This window comes from Trametes versicolor (genome assembly GCF_000271585.1).
Source record: "Trametes versicolor FP-101664 SS1 unplaced genomic scaffold TRAVEscaffold_8, whole genome shotgun sequence".
Classification (NCBI taxonomy): Eukaryota; Fungi; Basidiomycota; class Agaricomycetes; order Polyporales; family Polyporaceae; genus Trametes; species Trametes versicolor.
Genome location: NW_007360328.1, coordinates 1,944,573 through 1,960,554, shown reverse-complemented (window position 1 = coordinate 1,960,554; position 15,982 = coordinate 1,944,573). Strand labels below are relative to the sequence as shown.

The 15,982-nt window shown below is 58.8% G+C and overlaps 9 protein-coding genes across 9 annotated transcripts; 3 read left to right on the top strand and 6 right to left on the bottom strand.

Annotated features, from left to right (window-relative positions):
* Nucleotides 1–139: 139 nt before the first annotated feature.
* Nucleotides 140–3,890, bottom strand: TRAVEDRAFT_38613 (DNA/RNA polymerase; the record flags this gene model as incomplete). Its single annotated transcript, XM_008041944.1, has 7 exons — nucleotides 140–658; nucleotides 714–1,235; nucleotides 1,293–1,904; nucleotides 1,961–2,519; nucleotides 2,571–3,030; nucleotides 3,088–3,442; nucleotides 3,525–3,890. The coding sequence occupies 7 exons, from the start codon at nucleotides 3,888–3,890 to the stop codon at nucleotides 140–142; spliced, it is 3,393 nt and encodes a 1,130-aa protein (XP_008040135.1).
* Nucleotides 3,891–4,022: 132 nt separating this feature from the next.
* Nucleotides 4,023–4,418, bottom strand: TRAVEDRAFT_127839 (uncharacterized protein; the record flags this gene model as incomplete). The annotated part of the gene is made up of 1 exon (XM_008042515.1): nucleotides 4,023–4,418. A coding segment is annotated over one exon (396 nt), but the record flags the coding sequence as incomplete, so codon positions are not given.
* A 749-nt stretch (nucleotides 4,419–5,167) lies between these two features.
* TRAVEDRAFT_128527 (uncharacterized protein) lies at nucleotides 5,168–5,737 on the top strand (the record flags this gene model as incomplete). Its single annotated transcript, XM_008042514.1, has 2 exons — nucleotides 5,168–5,566; nucleotides 5,630–5,737. 2 exons carry the CDS (start codon nucleotides 5,168–5,170, stop codon nucleotides 5,735–5,737), a joined length of 507 nt encoding a protein of 168 aa, XP_008040705.1.
* A 317-nt stretch (nucleotides 5,738–6,054) lies between these two features.
* Nucleotides 6,055–6,534, bottom strand: TRAVEDRAFT_49650 (uncharacterized protein; the record flags this gene model as incomplete). The annotated part of the gene is made up of 5 exons (XM_008042117.1): nucleotides 6,055–6,105; nucleotides 6,166–6,189; nucleotides 6,253–6,305; nucleotides 6,358–6,380; nucleotides 6,437–6,534. 5 exons carry the CDS (start codon nucleotides 6,532–6,534, stop codon nucleotides 6,055–6,057), a joined length of 249 nt encoding a protein of 82 aa, XP_008040308.1.
* A 163-nt stretch (nucleotides 6,535–6,697) lies between these two features.
* Nucleotides 6,698–7,562, top strand: TRAVEDRAFT_30206 (uncharacterized protein). Its single transcript, XM_008041910.1, has 4 exons — nucleotides 6,698–6,759; nucleotides 6,827–6,881; nucleotides 6,956–7,011; nucleotides 7,077–7,562. Exons 1-4 carry the CDS (start codon nucleotides 6,724–6,726, stop codon nucleotides 7,305–7,307), a joined length of 378 nt encoding a protein of 125 aa, XP_008040101.1. The 5' UTR covers nucleotides 6,698–6,723; the 3' UTR covers nucleotides 7,308–7,562.
* A 111-nt stretch (nucleotides 7,563–7,673) lies between these two features.
* TRAVEDRAFT_30205 (mitochondrial tricarboxylate transporter) lies at nucleotides 7,674–9,484 on the bottom strand. The gene is made up of 12 exons (XM_008041909.1): nucleotides 9,326–9,484; nucleotides 9,213–9,267; nucleotides 9,066–9,153; nucleotides 8,935–9,005; nucleotides 8,842–8,872; nucleotides 8,718–8,778; nucleotides 8,544–8,664; nucleotides 8,472–8,484; nucleotides 8,262–8,415; nucleotides 8,064–8,202; nucleotides 7,854–8,005; nucleotides 7,674–7,795 (listed from the first exon to the last, which is right to left on the bottom strand). The coding sequence occupies exons 1-11, from the start codon at nucleotides 9,394–9,396 to the stop codon at nucleotides 7,937–7,939; spliced, it is 873 nt and encodes a 290-aa protein (XP_008040100.1). The 5' UTR covers nucleotides 9,397–9,484; the 3' UTR covers nucleotides 7,674–7,795; nucleotides 7,854–7,936.
* Nucleotides 9,485–9,762: 278 nt separating this feature from the next.
* On the top strand, nucleotides 9,763–10,839 carry TRAVEDRAFT_127014 (tetrapyrrole biosynthesis uroporphyrinogen III synthase; the record flags this gene model as incomplete). Its single annotated transcript, XM_008042513.1, has 3 exons — nucleotides 9,763–10,048; nucleotides 10,084–10,446; nucleotides 10,505–10,839. The coding sequence occupies 3 exons, from the start codon at nucleotides 9,763–9,765 to the stop codon at nucleotides 10,837–10,839; spliced, it is 984 nt and encodes a 327-aa protein (XP_008040704.1).
* Nucleotides 10,840–14,400: 3,561 nt separating this feature from the next.
* TRAVEDRAFT_79234 (uncharacterized protein) lies at nucleotides 14,401–14,856 on the bottom strand (the record flags this gene model as incomplete). The annotated part of the gene is made up of 1 exon (XM_008042512.1): nucleotides 14,401–14,856. A coding segment is annotated over one exon (456 nt), but the record flags the coding sequence as incomplete, so codon positions are not given.
* An 839-nt stretch (nucleotides 14,857–15,695) lies between these two features.
* On the bottom strand, nucleotides 15,696–15,947 carry TRAVEDRAFT_86666 (uncharacterized protein; the record flags this gene model as incomplete). The annotated part of the gene is made up of 1 exon (XM_008042511.1): nucleotides 15,696–15,947. A coding segment is annotated over one exon (252 nt), but the record flags the coding sequence as incomplete, so codon positions are not given.
* Between the last annotated feature and the right edge of the window lie 35 nt (nucleotides 15,948–15,982).

The window sequence follows — 15,982 nt, the reverse complement described above, 5'->3', positions numbered from 1 at the left end:
CAGATCAGTGAGGCGTAGAGCGACAGAGGAAGCGGGAGCAGGGAGACCGACGGGCCGAGCGCACGCCCGTCGAGGCAAGATGCGTAGGACAGCGGAGTGGAGCGACGAGGGGCGAGCCGCAAGGGACCCAGCGGTCACTCTACGAGAAAAAATACTGCGACTCCTTGATCGCCTTGACGTCAAACTTGCCCTTCTCAGGAAGGGCGGGCAGGATGTCGACCAGGTTCACGAACTTGCCCGCGAGGTGCTGCTCAACGTCCTCCTTCGACTTCGCCGACTTCTTCGGCTTGCGCTTCTTCGGCTTCACCTCCTCCTCAACCTCCTCGAGCTCTAGGTCATCCTCGGCATCCAGAACGAGAGACGCCTCTTCCTCCTCAGGCTTCTCCACCTCATCGGTCACGATCTCCTTGAGCGCCTGGATGTCCTCAGGCGCGGCTGCGCCCTCGAGATTGAGCTTCTTCATAGCGGGCCCCTGGAGCGACACCAGCGGAACCTTGTAGTCCGCGTAGCGCTCGCGGAACTCTTGAGCGAGGGCGCTGAGCACGTCCGAGGAGTGCAGGGCGATGAACGTGTCACGGATGATGGCGTTCATCTGGTCGATACTACCCGCGTGCGTCCAGTACGAGTCGTGCACGGACGCGAAGGTCAATCCTTGAGACTATGATGTATCATGAGAAATTTGTCAGGGGCAGAGCGGAGAACTAGTAACGTACGCGGCACTCGAGAGCGGTCAGCATCATGTGCGTCGCGTCGAGACTGTGAATGAAGTTCGGCGGGAACGCCGAGGCCTGCTTCTGGGCGTTGACCGTGGACGGGATGTTCGGGTCCGAGATGAACACCGTCTGGAGGGCTGTCATGACCTGCTTGCGCTTGATGGAGCGGTAGGGCTGCACGATCGGCAGGCCAAGCGGCGTCGTCCACACCACAGAGGTCATCTGCTCCTTCTTCCACCGCGGCTGGTTGCTGCGTTTCGCCTTCGGGGGAGGCTCGGTCATCGATTGCACCAGACGGTCCTGCGGGATCGCCTTCGCGACCAGGCGAGCGCACGTGTTCAGCCATGTCTGGATCTCCTTCGCGCCCTTGAACAGGTCACCGATGGACGCAAGGACTTTCTTGGCGAGGTAGGAGGCGGCGAGCCAGCACTGCTCTATGGGGACGTCCCCACGGTCCTTGAGCTGACGTTCGATCTGGTCGCGAGCACCGACGAACGTGACGCCGTAAACCGTCGTCATGACCTGGAGATAATTTGAAGTGAGCCTCGCCCTACGAACGCACGATAGTGGTAGACTCACCGTCTGCTTCACAACCTTACGCGAGATCTTGCCAGCGAGGAGCTTGGCGAAGGGGTGATCTTCCTTCAAGTCACGCTGGATCTGGTCCTCGACCATCTTCGCGACGTACGTGTACACGTCGGACGGCCTGTCCGCTGCCGCCAAGTTGACCTGTGCGGCACCTACGGCGTCACCGCCCAGTGCCGCGTAGTGCTGCAGACCGTTACATGTTCCATCCTGATGCACCGGGAGCGCGCACTCGTAAGCCTCTGGGTCGGGCGAGGTGAGCGCAGCCTTGAGCTCTATGCACGTCGCAAGACACTGCCAAGGGTCGTCCGCCTTCGTCCACCACCTGCCGCCCTCGAGCGGGCGTTCTGCACTGTCGTAGATGTCGTCCAGATGTTCGTGCACGAACTCTACGCGCTCGTCGAAGCTCGCCTTGTCGTACCCAGCTAAGTTCGCCAAGTGGATCTTCAACCACCGCAGGCCGCGGGCTCCAAGTGGCTTTGCCTCGCCGAAGAGCAACAAGCCTCGCGACAGGTCATCGCCGATGTGGCTCAAGTGCGGAGGGATTGGGTATGCGCGACCACGGAAGTCGACATTATGCGGAAGGTAGATGGTGTCACCAAGGAACTATTCATATAAGTCAGATATAGTCACTACTGCATGCATGTGCGATGATCACGTACAGCGCGCGCAATTTCAACCTTGTAGTTGATACTGCATCGATCGGAGTGGTTCGACGCTTTGGTCTGCATCCACGACTTCTGGCGTTCCAGGTACACCATCTTGGCCTTGTTGTCGAAATCCATATTTGGCGGACGTTCGGGCTCGGGCTCGTCGGGTACAGCGGGCGGAATCTTGGCGAACCGTTCGCCTGAGTTCCATACCTTGAGAACCACGTCGAAAACAGTGCGATTGATCCGCCAAGGAGTGCTACTAAGCACGTCCAAGCCAGCGAACACGAGCTCTAGACGGCCAGCGTCGGACGCATGGCGCAGGTAAAGCTCCTGCTCGCGCGACTCCTTGAAACGCATCGCCCAAGTACGGCTGTAGAGGTAGCCGCCGTTATTGTAGCTAAGCCACGGTTTGGGCTTAACGAGCATGGGCAGATGCCGAGGGTGCAGGGTCTCCGCGATAGGATCCTTAGACATTCGTTCCGCGACAGCGGGGTTGAACTTGATAACGCCCAGCTTGTGACCGCGCTGGTACTCGTACGAATGGAAAAAGGCAGGTTGCTCCTCGGTGCTGCAGGTTTTTCATCAGAAACATGTCAGATCTCTTCGTGTCAAAACCTACAGTTTCTCTCCCGTTCGAGGGTCCTTGATCGATCGCTGGACAGTGGCGACGTCCATGAGGCAGTCGACGAGGAAGCTGCCGATCTTCACTCGAACAAGTTGCGACCAATCCGAGGTCCATTCCTCGGAGTCTTCCATGTACTTCCGCGCAGTTACGCGACGTGCGTGCAAGTCACGATAGCCGAGGTTCGTAAAGACGTTCTGGTCGCCCGAGCGGGCAGGGTTGGCGTTCGGGACCGAGATGTTGTTCTTCTTGCACATCTCCGCTTTGTGCTCGCCCTCGACAGCCCGACCCACAGCAAGGAGGGCACGCGCCGTCTTCATCCCGTCTTGCACACCTCCGGAACCGTGCAGATGCATCAGTTCGAGGACAGTGATGAGCGACAGCTTCTCGGGCTTGAGTAGCTTAAGGAACGGGCTGAGCTGCGGATCCTCCTTGCTGCCCTTCCTCCGGAGGCGGGCTATTGACGTATAAGAACATTGTGCACATGTAGCGGGCATGACTGAAATGAACATACCGATGACACGCTCTTCGATCTCCAGGTTAGCGAGTTCGGCTTCAATACGTGCTTGCAGCTTGACATGCCAATGCCACATCCAGGTCCTGAGGTCAGTGGAGTGCAGACTCTTGTTGGGCAAGCCAAGCTGGTCAAACAGCTCCGCCTGATGTCTGAAGCGCTCCACCGCAACGTTATATACCGACTGCTCTAGTAGGCGCTGACGAAGAACGAGGTCCTCGGAGAGCACACGACGCGCGAGGATCACTTGACCGAGATGCCGGCGAAGAGTCTCCAGATTGAACGGGATGTCGCCGTCGAGGCGCGGTGCGGGCTGGTCGGTCGTGAACTGCGACACGGTCCCATCCTCGTTTCTCTGCGCTTCGACTGCTGCTGAGAGGTCCTGCGTGGATATATGTCAATATCGAACTGATTGGAAAGAGTATGAGACTGCACACCTTGGTCTTCATTACAGGGATGGCTTCCGGTACATCCTCTAGCGGGTCGTCTACCTGGCGACCAAGAGAGTCCGCCAAACCGAGCTCATTGACGACGCTCGAGAGCCCCATCTCCACCGCGGCCCGAGAGAGAGCCTTGATCGCCTCCGTCGCTTCTTCACTGGTCGTGAAAGCACGGTCAGCGACGACCAACGCCGGCGCGACCGAGCCGCGTAACATATGACGCAGGAGGGACATGGGGTCGTGCATCTCCGCGGCACTGATCTGGACTGGGGATTCCGAGTCAGGGTTAAACCGAAGCCACATACGAAGCATAATGGCGTAGGTGTTCGCGGTCGGCTGCACTCCCTCCCGTCCGGCCTCCATCTCGTTGTAGAGGATCCACGCCTCCTCCAGCCAGTGCGCGTGATTGTTGGACTCCTTTCGGGTCGCCATATCGAAGAAGGCTTGCAGGAAGTGGTTGTACAGCCGCACGTCCAGCAACTGGTCGCCGCGCATCGACTCTCGGAGGAGTTCAAAGATCTCCTTGGCGCGCGGGACGTCGTGGAGATCGTGCAAGCAAGCGTCCATGACGGCAATGCGGTCCTGTGTCGGCGAGTCGGTGAAGAGGTGCTGGTGCGTCTCGTCAGCGGCATCCGCAGGGAGAGGTGTCGGGAGAATGGTATATTGGGCGGGGCGACGCAGGAAGCCATGCATGTCGTTGTGGATAGACGAGCTAGAGGATGGCATGAACGGCGGGTACTCCATGCTAAGACCAGCAGGCGAGGGGACCGCCTCAGCATCAAGCCTTTTGGTGGGTGTCGAGTAGAGACGGGCAGGGCGAGGGAGACTCTGACGGGTATAGGAAACGAGGGAGGCTCCCCGAGCAGCGTTGCGTCGCGTAAGAGGAATCATCGTCGTCGAGACCAGCGAGAGAACGAGAGGCCGCAGGAAAGATTAAGATGTTTTGAGAGAGAGCAAGCGAACCAGCAAAGATCCCCTCCTCTAATGCACGAAGCAACCCGTCCAGCCAAAAATCGCGCAGATGGAAGGCGCCGCCACCGAGTTGTTTGTCAGAGGCAAACAAGGCCACGTGGAAAGTGGGGGCACCCACAAGCGCCCACCGCCGAACGGATATATCCGAAATTGTGCGGCGACGCGAAGATAAACGGAGGATGGGGGGGAAAGCAGAACGACCCATGCCGGTGAGTGCCTTTATGTACCTTTGACAGAATAAGGTTATGTCGGCGGTGACGACCAGAAGAAGGAGAAGAGTCGTGTGGAAGGGTGTCATATAACTCTGGTGCGGTCAATGCACAACTCACACTCATCGTCCACGATCGTGAGCGATTTACATACGACATTTACTCTTCCCCTTCGAGATCTGATGCGCATCGGCGCCGTACTCGTTCGAAACGTCAAACCGGTACCGGAGACTCCATACGGGGGCCTTCTATGGAGCCTCCACACACCCCGCAGATCACAAACCTGAAGGCTTCCTCTGGAGACATGACGCCGTTGACGTCATAAATGTCCCCACCACCTAGCGCTCCTGCTCTCTGCTACAATATAAGAGCACACCGGGGGCCAACAGTGCTCTCTACCAAACCATCTCCCTTCAGCGCATCACAATCACCGAACTCGCCCCCACATTATCCTCTACTATGTCACAATTTCCGACCACCAACGAGACCTTTGCGACCCAGCCCCCGCCGTCCCACCACATCCACGACTCCTCTGACGTCCTGCCGGGTGCGCGCGGCGCCGCCCAGGCCGCCCCCGACTACAGCGCGGACGTAACGAACGACTCGGGCGTATGGCAGGACCGCAACCAGCGCGAGTTCGGCGCGGGCACCGACACCGGCGCCGTCATGGCCGGCGGCCAGCATTCCACGAGCCCTGAGTCCTTCGGGGACACGCAGGGCGGCCGCACCGCGTTCAACGAAGACCGCCCGATGGGCGTCGAGCCGACCGAGCGCGGCGGCGTCGCTGTGGGCGGCGACCCGAACCTCCCAGAGGGGAAGGCGAAGCTGGCGGACAAGATCATCGGCAAGACGCAGAAAGTGAGCTTGAGTGTGCTCTTACGGTTTGATGCGGACATATCGCTGATCGTATGTGCTCCTCAGGTCGCTGGCAAAGTGATGAGCAAGCCGGCCATGCATGAGAAGGGTGAACTTCGCGAGGCCGGAGGCAAGGCCGCCGCGCAGGGCCAGGCTCGTGCTCCCCATGACTGAGGTGCCCATCGGCGCCATGTCAGTGCCTCGGGCGGACGGAGAGTTTTTGGATGTATCATTAGCACGCCGACCTTAAGTTGTATCAATATGTCCATTGAGCGGCTGTCATATTGATAGTACGCTGTGATCCTACGCTGCCTGCCAGCTTGCTAAACGCGCTCCGAGCAGAGCAATTTCAGAGAATGTGGTAATGCACAAAGCGTATGAGATCGCAACAAACTACACAGGGCTCAGATGAGCGAACGGCCGCAGTATGCAAGTTGGGGGTGGGCTTACTGCTGGATGACTACCGGAAGACGCGTCAGGGCGCAGCAGGCTCACTGCTTCTTCTCGCCATGGAGCTCATCGTGCTCCTTCTGGAGTTGATCCTATTGGTAGAAACACAGGTCAGCATGCTGTCGACATACGCCATTGCGAGACCTGCGTACAAGCTCAGCCTTCTTCTGGGCAATCTGGAGGAGTGGATGTCAGCACACACTGGCACCTTGCAGACAAAACAGAACGCGACCACGTACGGCCTTCTTCAGCTTCTCGATTTGCTCCTTCTCGTGCTGGCGAGCGTACTGGTCTGCACGACGAATCAGCACACCCTGGAGGTCATCCTATGCAGCCAATCTGACCTTCGTGGGCCTTCTCCTTCTTGCTGCTCGCGTCGTCAGTCCCGCCCCATACGCAAGCAATCACACGCATGCCACTCACTTGAACGCATTGTCCGAGTAGAAGCGCGCCGCGACGGGGATGGCGGCGGCGCGGGGCGCACGGGCAACAGAGCGGCGGACAGCGAGGGTAGCAAGCATGTTGTGTGAGTGGTGGTGGTCGGGTGGAGGGACGTGCGGGACGTCTGCCACGGCTTTCCTGCTCTCCGCCGAGCTCGCAGGAGGCGCCCGTGCCGCGTCTGCCCGGCTGCCCCGTGCCGAGACCAACCGAGGCCGGGTGCCGTGACCGTCGCCCGTCACGTCACGCATATCCCCTCTTCCGCATCGACCATGTCGTCCGCAATCCTCAGGCAGGCCTCCTTCGCCGTACGTCCCCGTTTTCGCGCTCTGCAGGGTGCCGTGGATGGCTGACAGAGCCTGTGTGGTGTGCTAGGCTCGCGCAGCGACGCGCTCGTGCGCATTCTCGACCTCTGCGGCCGCGCGGAAAGGTGCGTGCAGCGCCCGCGCCCGCCCTCCGTGGCATCCCTGACGAGCCCCAACCCCACCCCGTGCCCCCGCGCAGACTTCGTGCAGGATCTGTACATCAAGGAGCTCAAGTCCTACAAGGCCCCGGCCCCCGTGCGTGCTCTGTTTCTCGCTCTCCACATGCTCCGAGCGCACCCGCCGCTGACACGCTGCTGCAGGCCAAGGACGCCCACGTCGGCGTCGTGAAGTCGTACGCGCTCCCGCCCGCGCCGCAGGCCCCGGCGCTGCCCGCGGACCTCGCCTCGGAGCTGTCGGCGTACGACGCGGCGGAGCCGACGTTCGCGAGCGCCGCGAAGGCCACGGAGGAGCAGCACACCGGCCCCACGGGCGCGGATGCGTTCCTCTCTTTCCTCGAGGCGGACGAGCCCAAGGCGGAGGCGCACCACTAGAGTGCTGGGGTGGGCTACCGGGTGTAGAAGGCAGTTGAGAGTCAAGTAGACGGAGGTGCGAAAATGTGCTAGAGGACTGGTGTAATGCAGCCTCTGGTTCGGACATGCTATTCCACATCGAAGACCGGCGTGCTATACTACAGGGGGTATAAACCTACTCATCATCCTATAGCCTACTGGCATCGGATCTTAGCTTGTGTGTCCGATGCCACGATGCGATGCTTTTGGCCAATGCATACGGCGTCGGCTTTTCAGCAATCACTGCAACCTTGACGTGCAGCTCATCGCGCAAAATGTCGACGTCGATGGACCAATAATAGCTGCTACATGTGCTCTCTGCGCTGATAATGATGCCTCCCCCGCTATCGAAATGTTGATTTATTTGACAAGTGTTGGCGAGACTGTTCGCTAGGTGGAAGCTGGACTTCTCGAAACGTCCGCCCACGACAAGGAGATGTTTGAGACGGCACTCATTTACTCCCTCCCATCTATTGGGTCCGTGTCAGCGCTTCACCTCTCATCCCTCAAAGACACGCGGACACGTACCTACGATGCAGTCGTGGCGACCATCATGCAACAAAGCGAGAGAACATGAAAAGGATGCATTGCTAACGTTCATTTGCACTTGCTCATGCCACCCGTCCCCCGATGACCCTGATGATGTTCTCGTATACCGTGAACACGATGCCCCCGCTGAGCTATATCACGCATCAACGCCGTCAGCCGCAAACCACGACGCGACGCTATCGTACGCACCACCAACCGCGCGAGCCTGGGGGTCGTGCCCGTCCAAAAGCGGCGCAGGCCCTCCTCGGTGTAGATCCGATACGCGCAGTGGAACGCGTTCTTGTACGCCTGCCGCGCCTCTAAGCTCTGCATGCGCGTCTTGATTACGCTGTGCATACGCGCGTCAGCATATGTTGGTTAGGGTGCGAGGGACGGAGGAGGGCGCACTCCAGGGGCATGGTGGTGTAGACGGTGACGAGGCCGGCGACGGCGCCGATCCCAAAAGTCATGGGGCTCGAGAGCTGCTGGCCGGAGCGGCCCTGGCCCTGGACGAACTGCTTGAGGGTCGTGTATGTCGTGAAGCGTACCGCTGAGTTTGCCCCTGGACAGCGGCGAGTGAGTAGAGTCTACTTAACGCTTGCAATACTCGAGTAGCACCTTGGCGCATCATCTACAAAGCCATTCCGTGAGTCGCGGAGAACGTGCATATAATGAGAAATGGAGGCTCACCACAGGGAAGAGACCGCGGTAGATGCCGCGAAGACCCTCTTCTCGCACGATACATGTGGTGCCATGAACGAGACCGCGGAAACGCGGGTTCGGGCTCTTCGCGTCGTCAATGAGCTTGGTTCTGCCCTACATCAATGACGGCTTTATCGACAGGACAAATTCAAGCGGACGGACTTGATTGTTTCTGAGGGCGTAACAGCGAAGACGGCTTCCGTCATACCTGCGCCTAGGCCGGCTGCACAGAGAAGGCAAACCATTTAACACTACACATTGTAAGAAGGTACGGAAGATGACATACCGAGCAAACTCCTCGGCGGGGAGACTTTACCCTCCCCCACGCATGCACGTCAGTCTCTCGCCTCTTCTTCTACCTTGAAAAGCGTGAACACACCTCGGCGTCCGCTAGCGCATGCTTGAAGTGGTCGTACGACACGAACCGCACGCCGGCCTTCACCGCATTGCCTATAGCGCCGTCAGTAGGTCTCGCACCGCGCCAACAAGTGCAATAAATAGAAAGCGTACCAATGACGAGAGCCATGCATCCCGAGTAAAGCCCCGCTACACCCTTCTGCTGTAGGGTCGACCGGATGATCGCCAGGGGGCTCTCCCTCTACCGCGCCGAAATGAGTCAATAGCGTGCCCTGCTGAGGCGCAGGGAAAGTGTCCGACCTTGCCGCTGAACTGCGACCGCGTCTTCACATATTCGGTGGGGTACGTGATGAATCTGTCAGACCATTTCATGAGCTACCGAGGACGCGTTAAGGGGGCGCGCGAGGGCTCACGCTTCGACCGCGCCGGCGGTGGTCCCCGCGATGAGCGAGTGCAGAGGCTTCTCCTTCTTGGACATGGCCATTCACGCGCGTGTTCAACAATTGCAGCAGTTATCGAGAGACCTCAGCGAAGACGATGCCGCTCAGCGGACTGAAAGGAGTCAGTGGTCGCCGCGGAGAAGAGCGCAAGACGCGAGAAACTGGCGCGCACTATCCGTTGAGTGAGCTCATCGGTACGTCTGCCTAGGGGAGACTAGGCGCGCACGCCGCGGACGATGATCTCACCGCGGTCTCCCGCGCTCCGGCTTTCGCTCAGCCCACGATGATGTCCTCCCACTCCCGCTGTCTCACCCTGCCACGCCTGTTCTCAGCCACGCACCAACACACCCTTGGGGCATATAGCTTGATCCTTAAACCCTCTGCATCACCCACCACATAGGATAAATCGGATGTCGACTAGCGTCCTGCTGCTGCGCTCACCCTCCGAGGACGGCGGCCCGGACAAGTACGAGGAGGCGTTCCGCGCGCGCGGGTACCGCCCCGTGTCGGTGCCAGTTCTCGAGACTGTGCACAAGAACCTCGACACCCTCGCGGGAGTCGTGAAGAGAGGCGGCCGCACTGCGGACGAGTACGCGAGCGGACTGTACGCCGGGGTCATTGTGACCAGCGGGCGCGCATGTGAGGCCTGGCGGCTGGTCGTGCAGCAGCTCGAGGAGGATAGACAGCAGGAAACTGGTATGTCTCGCGACCGCCCGCTATGTAAAGATGAGGCATCGACGCCCGTACAGTATCTGACTGGCCGACCGTCCCGTTCTACGCTGTCGGCGCTGCGACCGCCTCCGCCCTCTCTTCCATCCACAATGCATTCCCTGCCTCATCCTACGTGCCGCAAGATGTTCGTGGCGGTGCGACGTCGGGCACGGCAGAGAAGCTCGCACATTTCATCGTCTCCGACTTGCCCGAGGGACGAGGCCGGCGGCTGCTGTACCTCACGGGCGACAAGAATCGGGACACGTTGCCGGGAATACTGGGCGAAGTGGGGATGGAGCTAGAGAGCCTGCAGGTATACGCAACGCAGGGTTCGCTGCGCTTTGAGGAAGACTTGAGAAGCGCATTGGAAGTGGACGCTCCAGGTATGCGTGCACCCTGATGTCACTTCGTTGACCTCGCTGATACGTCGCGTGACTGCAGACGACTCGGGGAAATGGTGGATTGTACACTTCGCACCAAGCGCAGCGAAGACAGTCTCGCCGACACTCGTCAAATATTTCAATATCCCTATTGTGGAGGACGCGTCATTATCACCGCGGAGAACACATATAGCGGCTATTGGCCCGACAACATCAACGTTCTTGCGCGATGAGCTGCATGTCGAGGTTGCAGTAGTTGCTGAAAAGCCGACGCCGGACGCGTTGGCCGAAGGCATCGCGGAGTGGCATCGGACACACGAGCTGGGGTCCGATGCTGGCAGTCTATGGGAGGAGGAGCAGAATCCTGTATATAACACCCCTGGAACCGGAGTATAGCGTATTCGAATTAGACCATCTGACGACGAGCACTCACAGTATGCTGGCGACCCTCGCTGTCCGCCGCCATGCCTTTCGCGGTGTTCTTCTACTCGGACAATTCGTCCAAGTGCCTGGCATTTGTCTCGCCCTGCAGCATGGGTGTCGCTGCGCCTGCATGAGCGGTCTGTGTTCACATGCTCCTGAGGAGTGAGTCGAAGCGCTGACGTAGGCCCGATAGATGTGCAGGAGTGAATCAGTGCCGCCTCAGACTCCCCGCTGCGATCTACTCGCGAGTCGATACTCAACCCGGCCCTCTATCCTCCGACATCCTAGCCTTCCGCGCCCATGTGCGGCAAGGTGCAAATGAAACTCTTCTCTGAGGATAGAGCAGTAGCAGGGGATATGCATCAGCACTCGCGCCAGCTGATTTGTTGCACACTTTAGAAGCAAGTCCTAGCTCATGCGGGGATGTTGATCTACGGTGTCCCCGGTGTATCTTGTCGTTAACAGGTTGGCACGATGACGATTCTCCCCTGACGAGAATGACAAAAATATCACACCGAGGTCTCTATAGACATGAGCCTACAAATAGTGAGTTGTATCAAGTTCGAGGATGACGGTAAACTAACCTCAAAGTCTGCGTCGGCAGTTATTACTAGCTGCGCAAAGCAGGTCGCATTTCTATTCCCAACGCCCGAGACGCAGCTGATATGATGACGCAAATGCATTGTCGGTATGCGCGCCCGTGATAGAACCTGTCGATCCCATGTCAAGAAGCCTTGATTCATACAGGAGTGCGTAACACAACCTGACTTGGCGAAGCTCTCCTTCACACGACTTAACCGCGCCATCCAGCTCGACGACGGGAAGGCAGTGGGCGGCGGGCGTCCCGCCCGTCAAACTGGATTGACGTGGGTGCGCGTTGTTCGCCGCTGCCGCACGACCATGACTCGAATCTGTCCTCCCATTCAGTTCTGCACCGCTTCGGGTGCGTCCGAAAGTATGTCTGAGTTTGCCAAGACGTGCATGCGCGGGAGGAGCTCGCTGAAGGCTGGAGGGGCGGGCAATACAGGAAGATCGACGGAGCAGAGCGGCGGGCGCTGTTCTATCGGGAGCCGCTGTTATTGCGAACATGTTTGTCGCAATCTCCGGGCGGGAGATTCCTGTGAGTACTGTAGAGTCAGCATGCGCCTGCAGCTAACAGCCTGGTGCAGGAGACTTTATCGTGCGAGGCATTTCGTTGTCACGTCTCAGGCGATTTCCCCGATGAGGACGGCGCAAATGGGAGTCGCGATTAGAGTCCTTAGGCATGTCTCCTGATCCGCCCCGTCAATTCTCGAGGCGCTGTCGCTCACAGGTCGACGCGATCCCTCACGAAGAAGTGTGCCCCGTGCTAGACCTATTATGCTATTATTGGCCGCTCGGCGAGTTGCAGACTTCTCCCCGCAGCCTGCGCCCCATAGGATTTAAGACGAGCATCCGGTGGACCGCACGCCTTGCGCTTCGCCGGTCCCTTTCTTTCATTTTTCCCGTCTCCTTTACTACCCTTTCTCAATGATGCTCGCCGCTACCCTTCTTTTCAGTGCGACCGCCCTCATTGTGCAAGTAGCGGCCAGCGCACGCCCCCGGGTCCCCATCACCCTCCTACGTCCGTCGCAGAGCTATGTCATCACGGGCTCTGCCCACCATCTCGTGCCGCGGGCGAACGGCTGCCCTGTTGGGTGAGCTGTCTGTTCTTCTATCACTTGCTACCCGCTCGACGGGTCTGAGTGTTGCTCTGGTACGCCGCATATCAAACCTCGGGCTCTCAGAAAATCATGAACTCACCGCGTCCTGCTTCTCACTAGACGGTAACTTCTGTCCCGCAGGGTAATCCCAACCCTCGACACTGTCCACGGCCGACCACGTACTCACCGACGCCCTCACAGGAGCGTCTGCGACTCGGGAGGATGCTGCCCCTTCGGCGAGATCTGCGACGGCTCCGCCCCGCCGCCCATCACCGTGGGCAGCGGCAACGTGCCCACCGACACCGACACCAAATTCGACCCGCTCCCGACAACGACTACTACGCGCCGCGCCACCACTACCTCCACGCGCCCCGCCACTCCGACCTCAGCGCCGACCTCGACCGACCCATTCACCGACCCGCTGGGGATTACTGCGTTCTCGGTGATCCCGGACGTGAGCGTCACGGTAACGACACCGACGTCCTTCCTCGCGGCGGGTACGGAGCCGGGTGAGGACCCGCTGCCCACGACGGCCGGTGTACCTCAGTTCCCGATTGGAGGAACAGGCGGGGCGGCGCCGGCTGCCAGGGGCGGATGGGTAGGTGTACTACTCACTGGGGTGTTCGTTCTCTTAGTGAATTTTGGTACGTCGTCTCCGACCGGTAAACGATGTCAAATCGACCGTCTAATACTTTAAAACCTCCAGTTTGACCTGAAGTGGGTCCCCTTGGGCGTGAAAGCGGAGAGGCACGGGATCGTAGGATGGGGGTCGAATAGTATCTTCAGTGATCGCTTCTTAAGACGTCAATGTTCTTGATTACATTCCTTTCATCCCTATATCATGTACAGCTTGCTAATGAATATCCAGTCCGAATGCCGTGTGAGGTAGTGATGTGCTAGATGGGGTATGTGTACTGCGAGACGCGGTCTCGCGGAAACCCTTACGTACACGAAGTCTGTATCGCTCTATCAAAACGATTGTCAGTCTCATTCCGAGTTTGTGAGAGCAGCAGAACTCATACAGAAAGTAAAGGTCAACTTGTGGGCAGCGCCAGAATGGAGTTTCTCCGATAACCAACGCTAAGACACGATAAGCAGTAGTCTCGCACTACGACAATACAGACATACTCACAAATCATGCCGTCGCCGCCGTATCATGAGGAGACCTGCGCACCTGGCTAGCCTCAGCCGCCAACGCGAGCATATGCATGCCATCCGGGAGGAGCGCAGGGTCGATCTGAGGAACGTAGTAAGACGGCTGCGACTGCGTGCCGCGCGAGTCCCAGTGCTGCGAAGGAGCGTTGCCAGCGATCATCCCAAGCGGCTGCCGAGGCCCCATCTCGTCGCTGGCCAGCAGCTGAGCCAGAGAAGGCAGCGTGATTTTGGGCGAGTCCTCGGGCGCCTGGTGCGCCCTGCCGCAGGTGTGGATGCTAGGCAGCCTGACGTGTTCGTTTTCATATCCTTCCGCACCCGTAGCGCTACCTGTCGGCTGACAGCGCAGCGGGATGCTCGAAGGGATGCCAGGGAACGGACCGGAAGCGAGTTTGGGGCTCAAGCCAGAGCCGTAGCCGTAGGAGAATGGGCCAGATGAGGGCATGTACCAAGGAACCATAGCAGGCATGGGGTGAAGCCAAACACCAGAGCCGTCATAGTTTTGTTTCACAGCGATAGGAGGACCAGACCCCAGCGCAGGTCCCATCGGGAGGTCGTGGAGAGGCACAAGTTGCAGAGACCCAGCATCAGACGTCGACCCAGACCCGATTTCATGCGCGTCATACTCTCCTGCAAGACGCGCGCTAACTTCAGAGGTGTCTTCTTCGCACTTGACGGCACGATCTTGATCGTACTTGCCGGTCTTCTTGCAGATACATGTCGGGCAGTTCCTGACGAATCCTGCGATGAGCTCCTTAGGAACCCAAGTGTAGTGCTTCCGGATCTCGGTGGCAGTCCTGTCCCTCCCGCCGTGACCGCTGCGGTCATGACAAAAGCAGAGGATGGCGTAGATATCCTCCTTCACTGCAACGCGTTTTCCGTCGTGGATGACAACGTTCGGGGAGCCGCTCTTGACCTTGGACTCGCCTTCGTGCTGCAAGTCTGTGCCGGCGCGCGCCTCGAGCTTGAACATCTTCCGGACCCACCAGCGGAACTGGGGTGTCTCGATGCCGATGTCGTTCGGGTTGTGGAGAATGAGCCAGATGTTGTCAAACATCTTCCTGGAGATGAGCGCCTTCGCCTTCTTCCGGAAGTCGAGCGACGCCAGGTACTCCGCTTCCACAGTAGCGTACTCCTCGCGAGTGGGCATGCCGAGCTCCCGCCGGCGGATGGGGCGTTCGCCCTTATTGGACTTCTTGGCAAGAGGAATCTCTTCCGAAGACGACGAGGGTAAAGAAGACGAGGATTGTGCACAGTTGATACGAGTGGAGTCCCCAAGCGGACGGGCAGGAGGGTAAGGCTTCGTAGATCTCTTCAAGCCACGCTTTTGGGCAGGACGACTGGGCTTCGGCGGCGACATGTTGGGTTCTGTGGATTTGGAGCAACTAGAGTGTGTTGGATATGGAGAGTTTGATCACTGTGCGCATATATGCAGGTTTATAGAGTCGCACCTGAATCCCGGCTTCCTGAGCACTGGCAAGGAATCCTGTGGAAACGGGCCCGTAAGTTCGTCAAATGTACATCCTGCCCAGAACGCGCTCGAAAACTCACGTTAGTTATCGTCAAATGAAAGGCAGAAAGTAGGGTGTATGGGGACAAGCGAGATGGTGGTAGAGGAGAAGAGGTGCAGGAGACTCGAACGGACGGATGAGCAGATGTGACGGGTCGCAAGCTGCCACCCCATCACATCCTGTTCCGGCCAAAAGTCAGACGTGCAGCTTGGAAAAACAACATGAATGCCATGAAAAGCGACAAGAATAAGTTACATAGTAGTATAGTCGTCGTCCGTACACATGTGAAAAAAAAAAACCAGAACAAATGTTAGGGAGCGTACACCGGAAGAGTATCCGCGACGCTGAGCAAGGATGGAGAATACCGCGTCCCGGGGACCACTAGACGTTCCGTCGGTACTAGCTCAACTACGTGTTGCGGTCTTTGATGAGACGGTATGCCTTGGATAGGGCATGGCGTCGCGAAGGATGACATCTCGGAGTCATCCATGACCGCGTGTATCCGGGGCGTTCGGGGGTCTTCGAAGTCGTCTCCCAGTTGCTGGGCGAGTCTTGTAGGGAGGAGGCCCCGGCCGTCCCAAACACACCGGATATCCTGACCAGATACGAGCTGGGCCAAACGTCCCGACTCGACGTGGCGTACTTCGACGAAAGTCGGGTTGAACAACAGCACATACGGCGCGTGCCATGCTGCTTGCACGGCTACTCCTTCCCATTCGATCACTGGGGGAGAACGGGAGGGAGTGCCACGTTTGTCCACATATAGGCCGA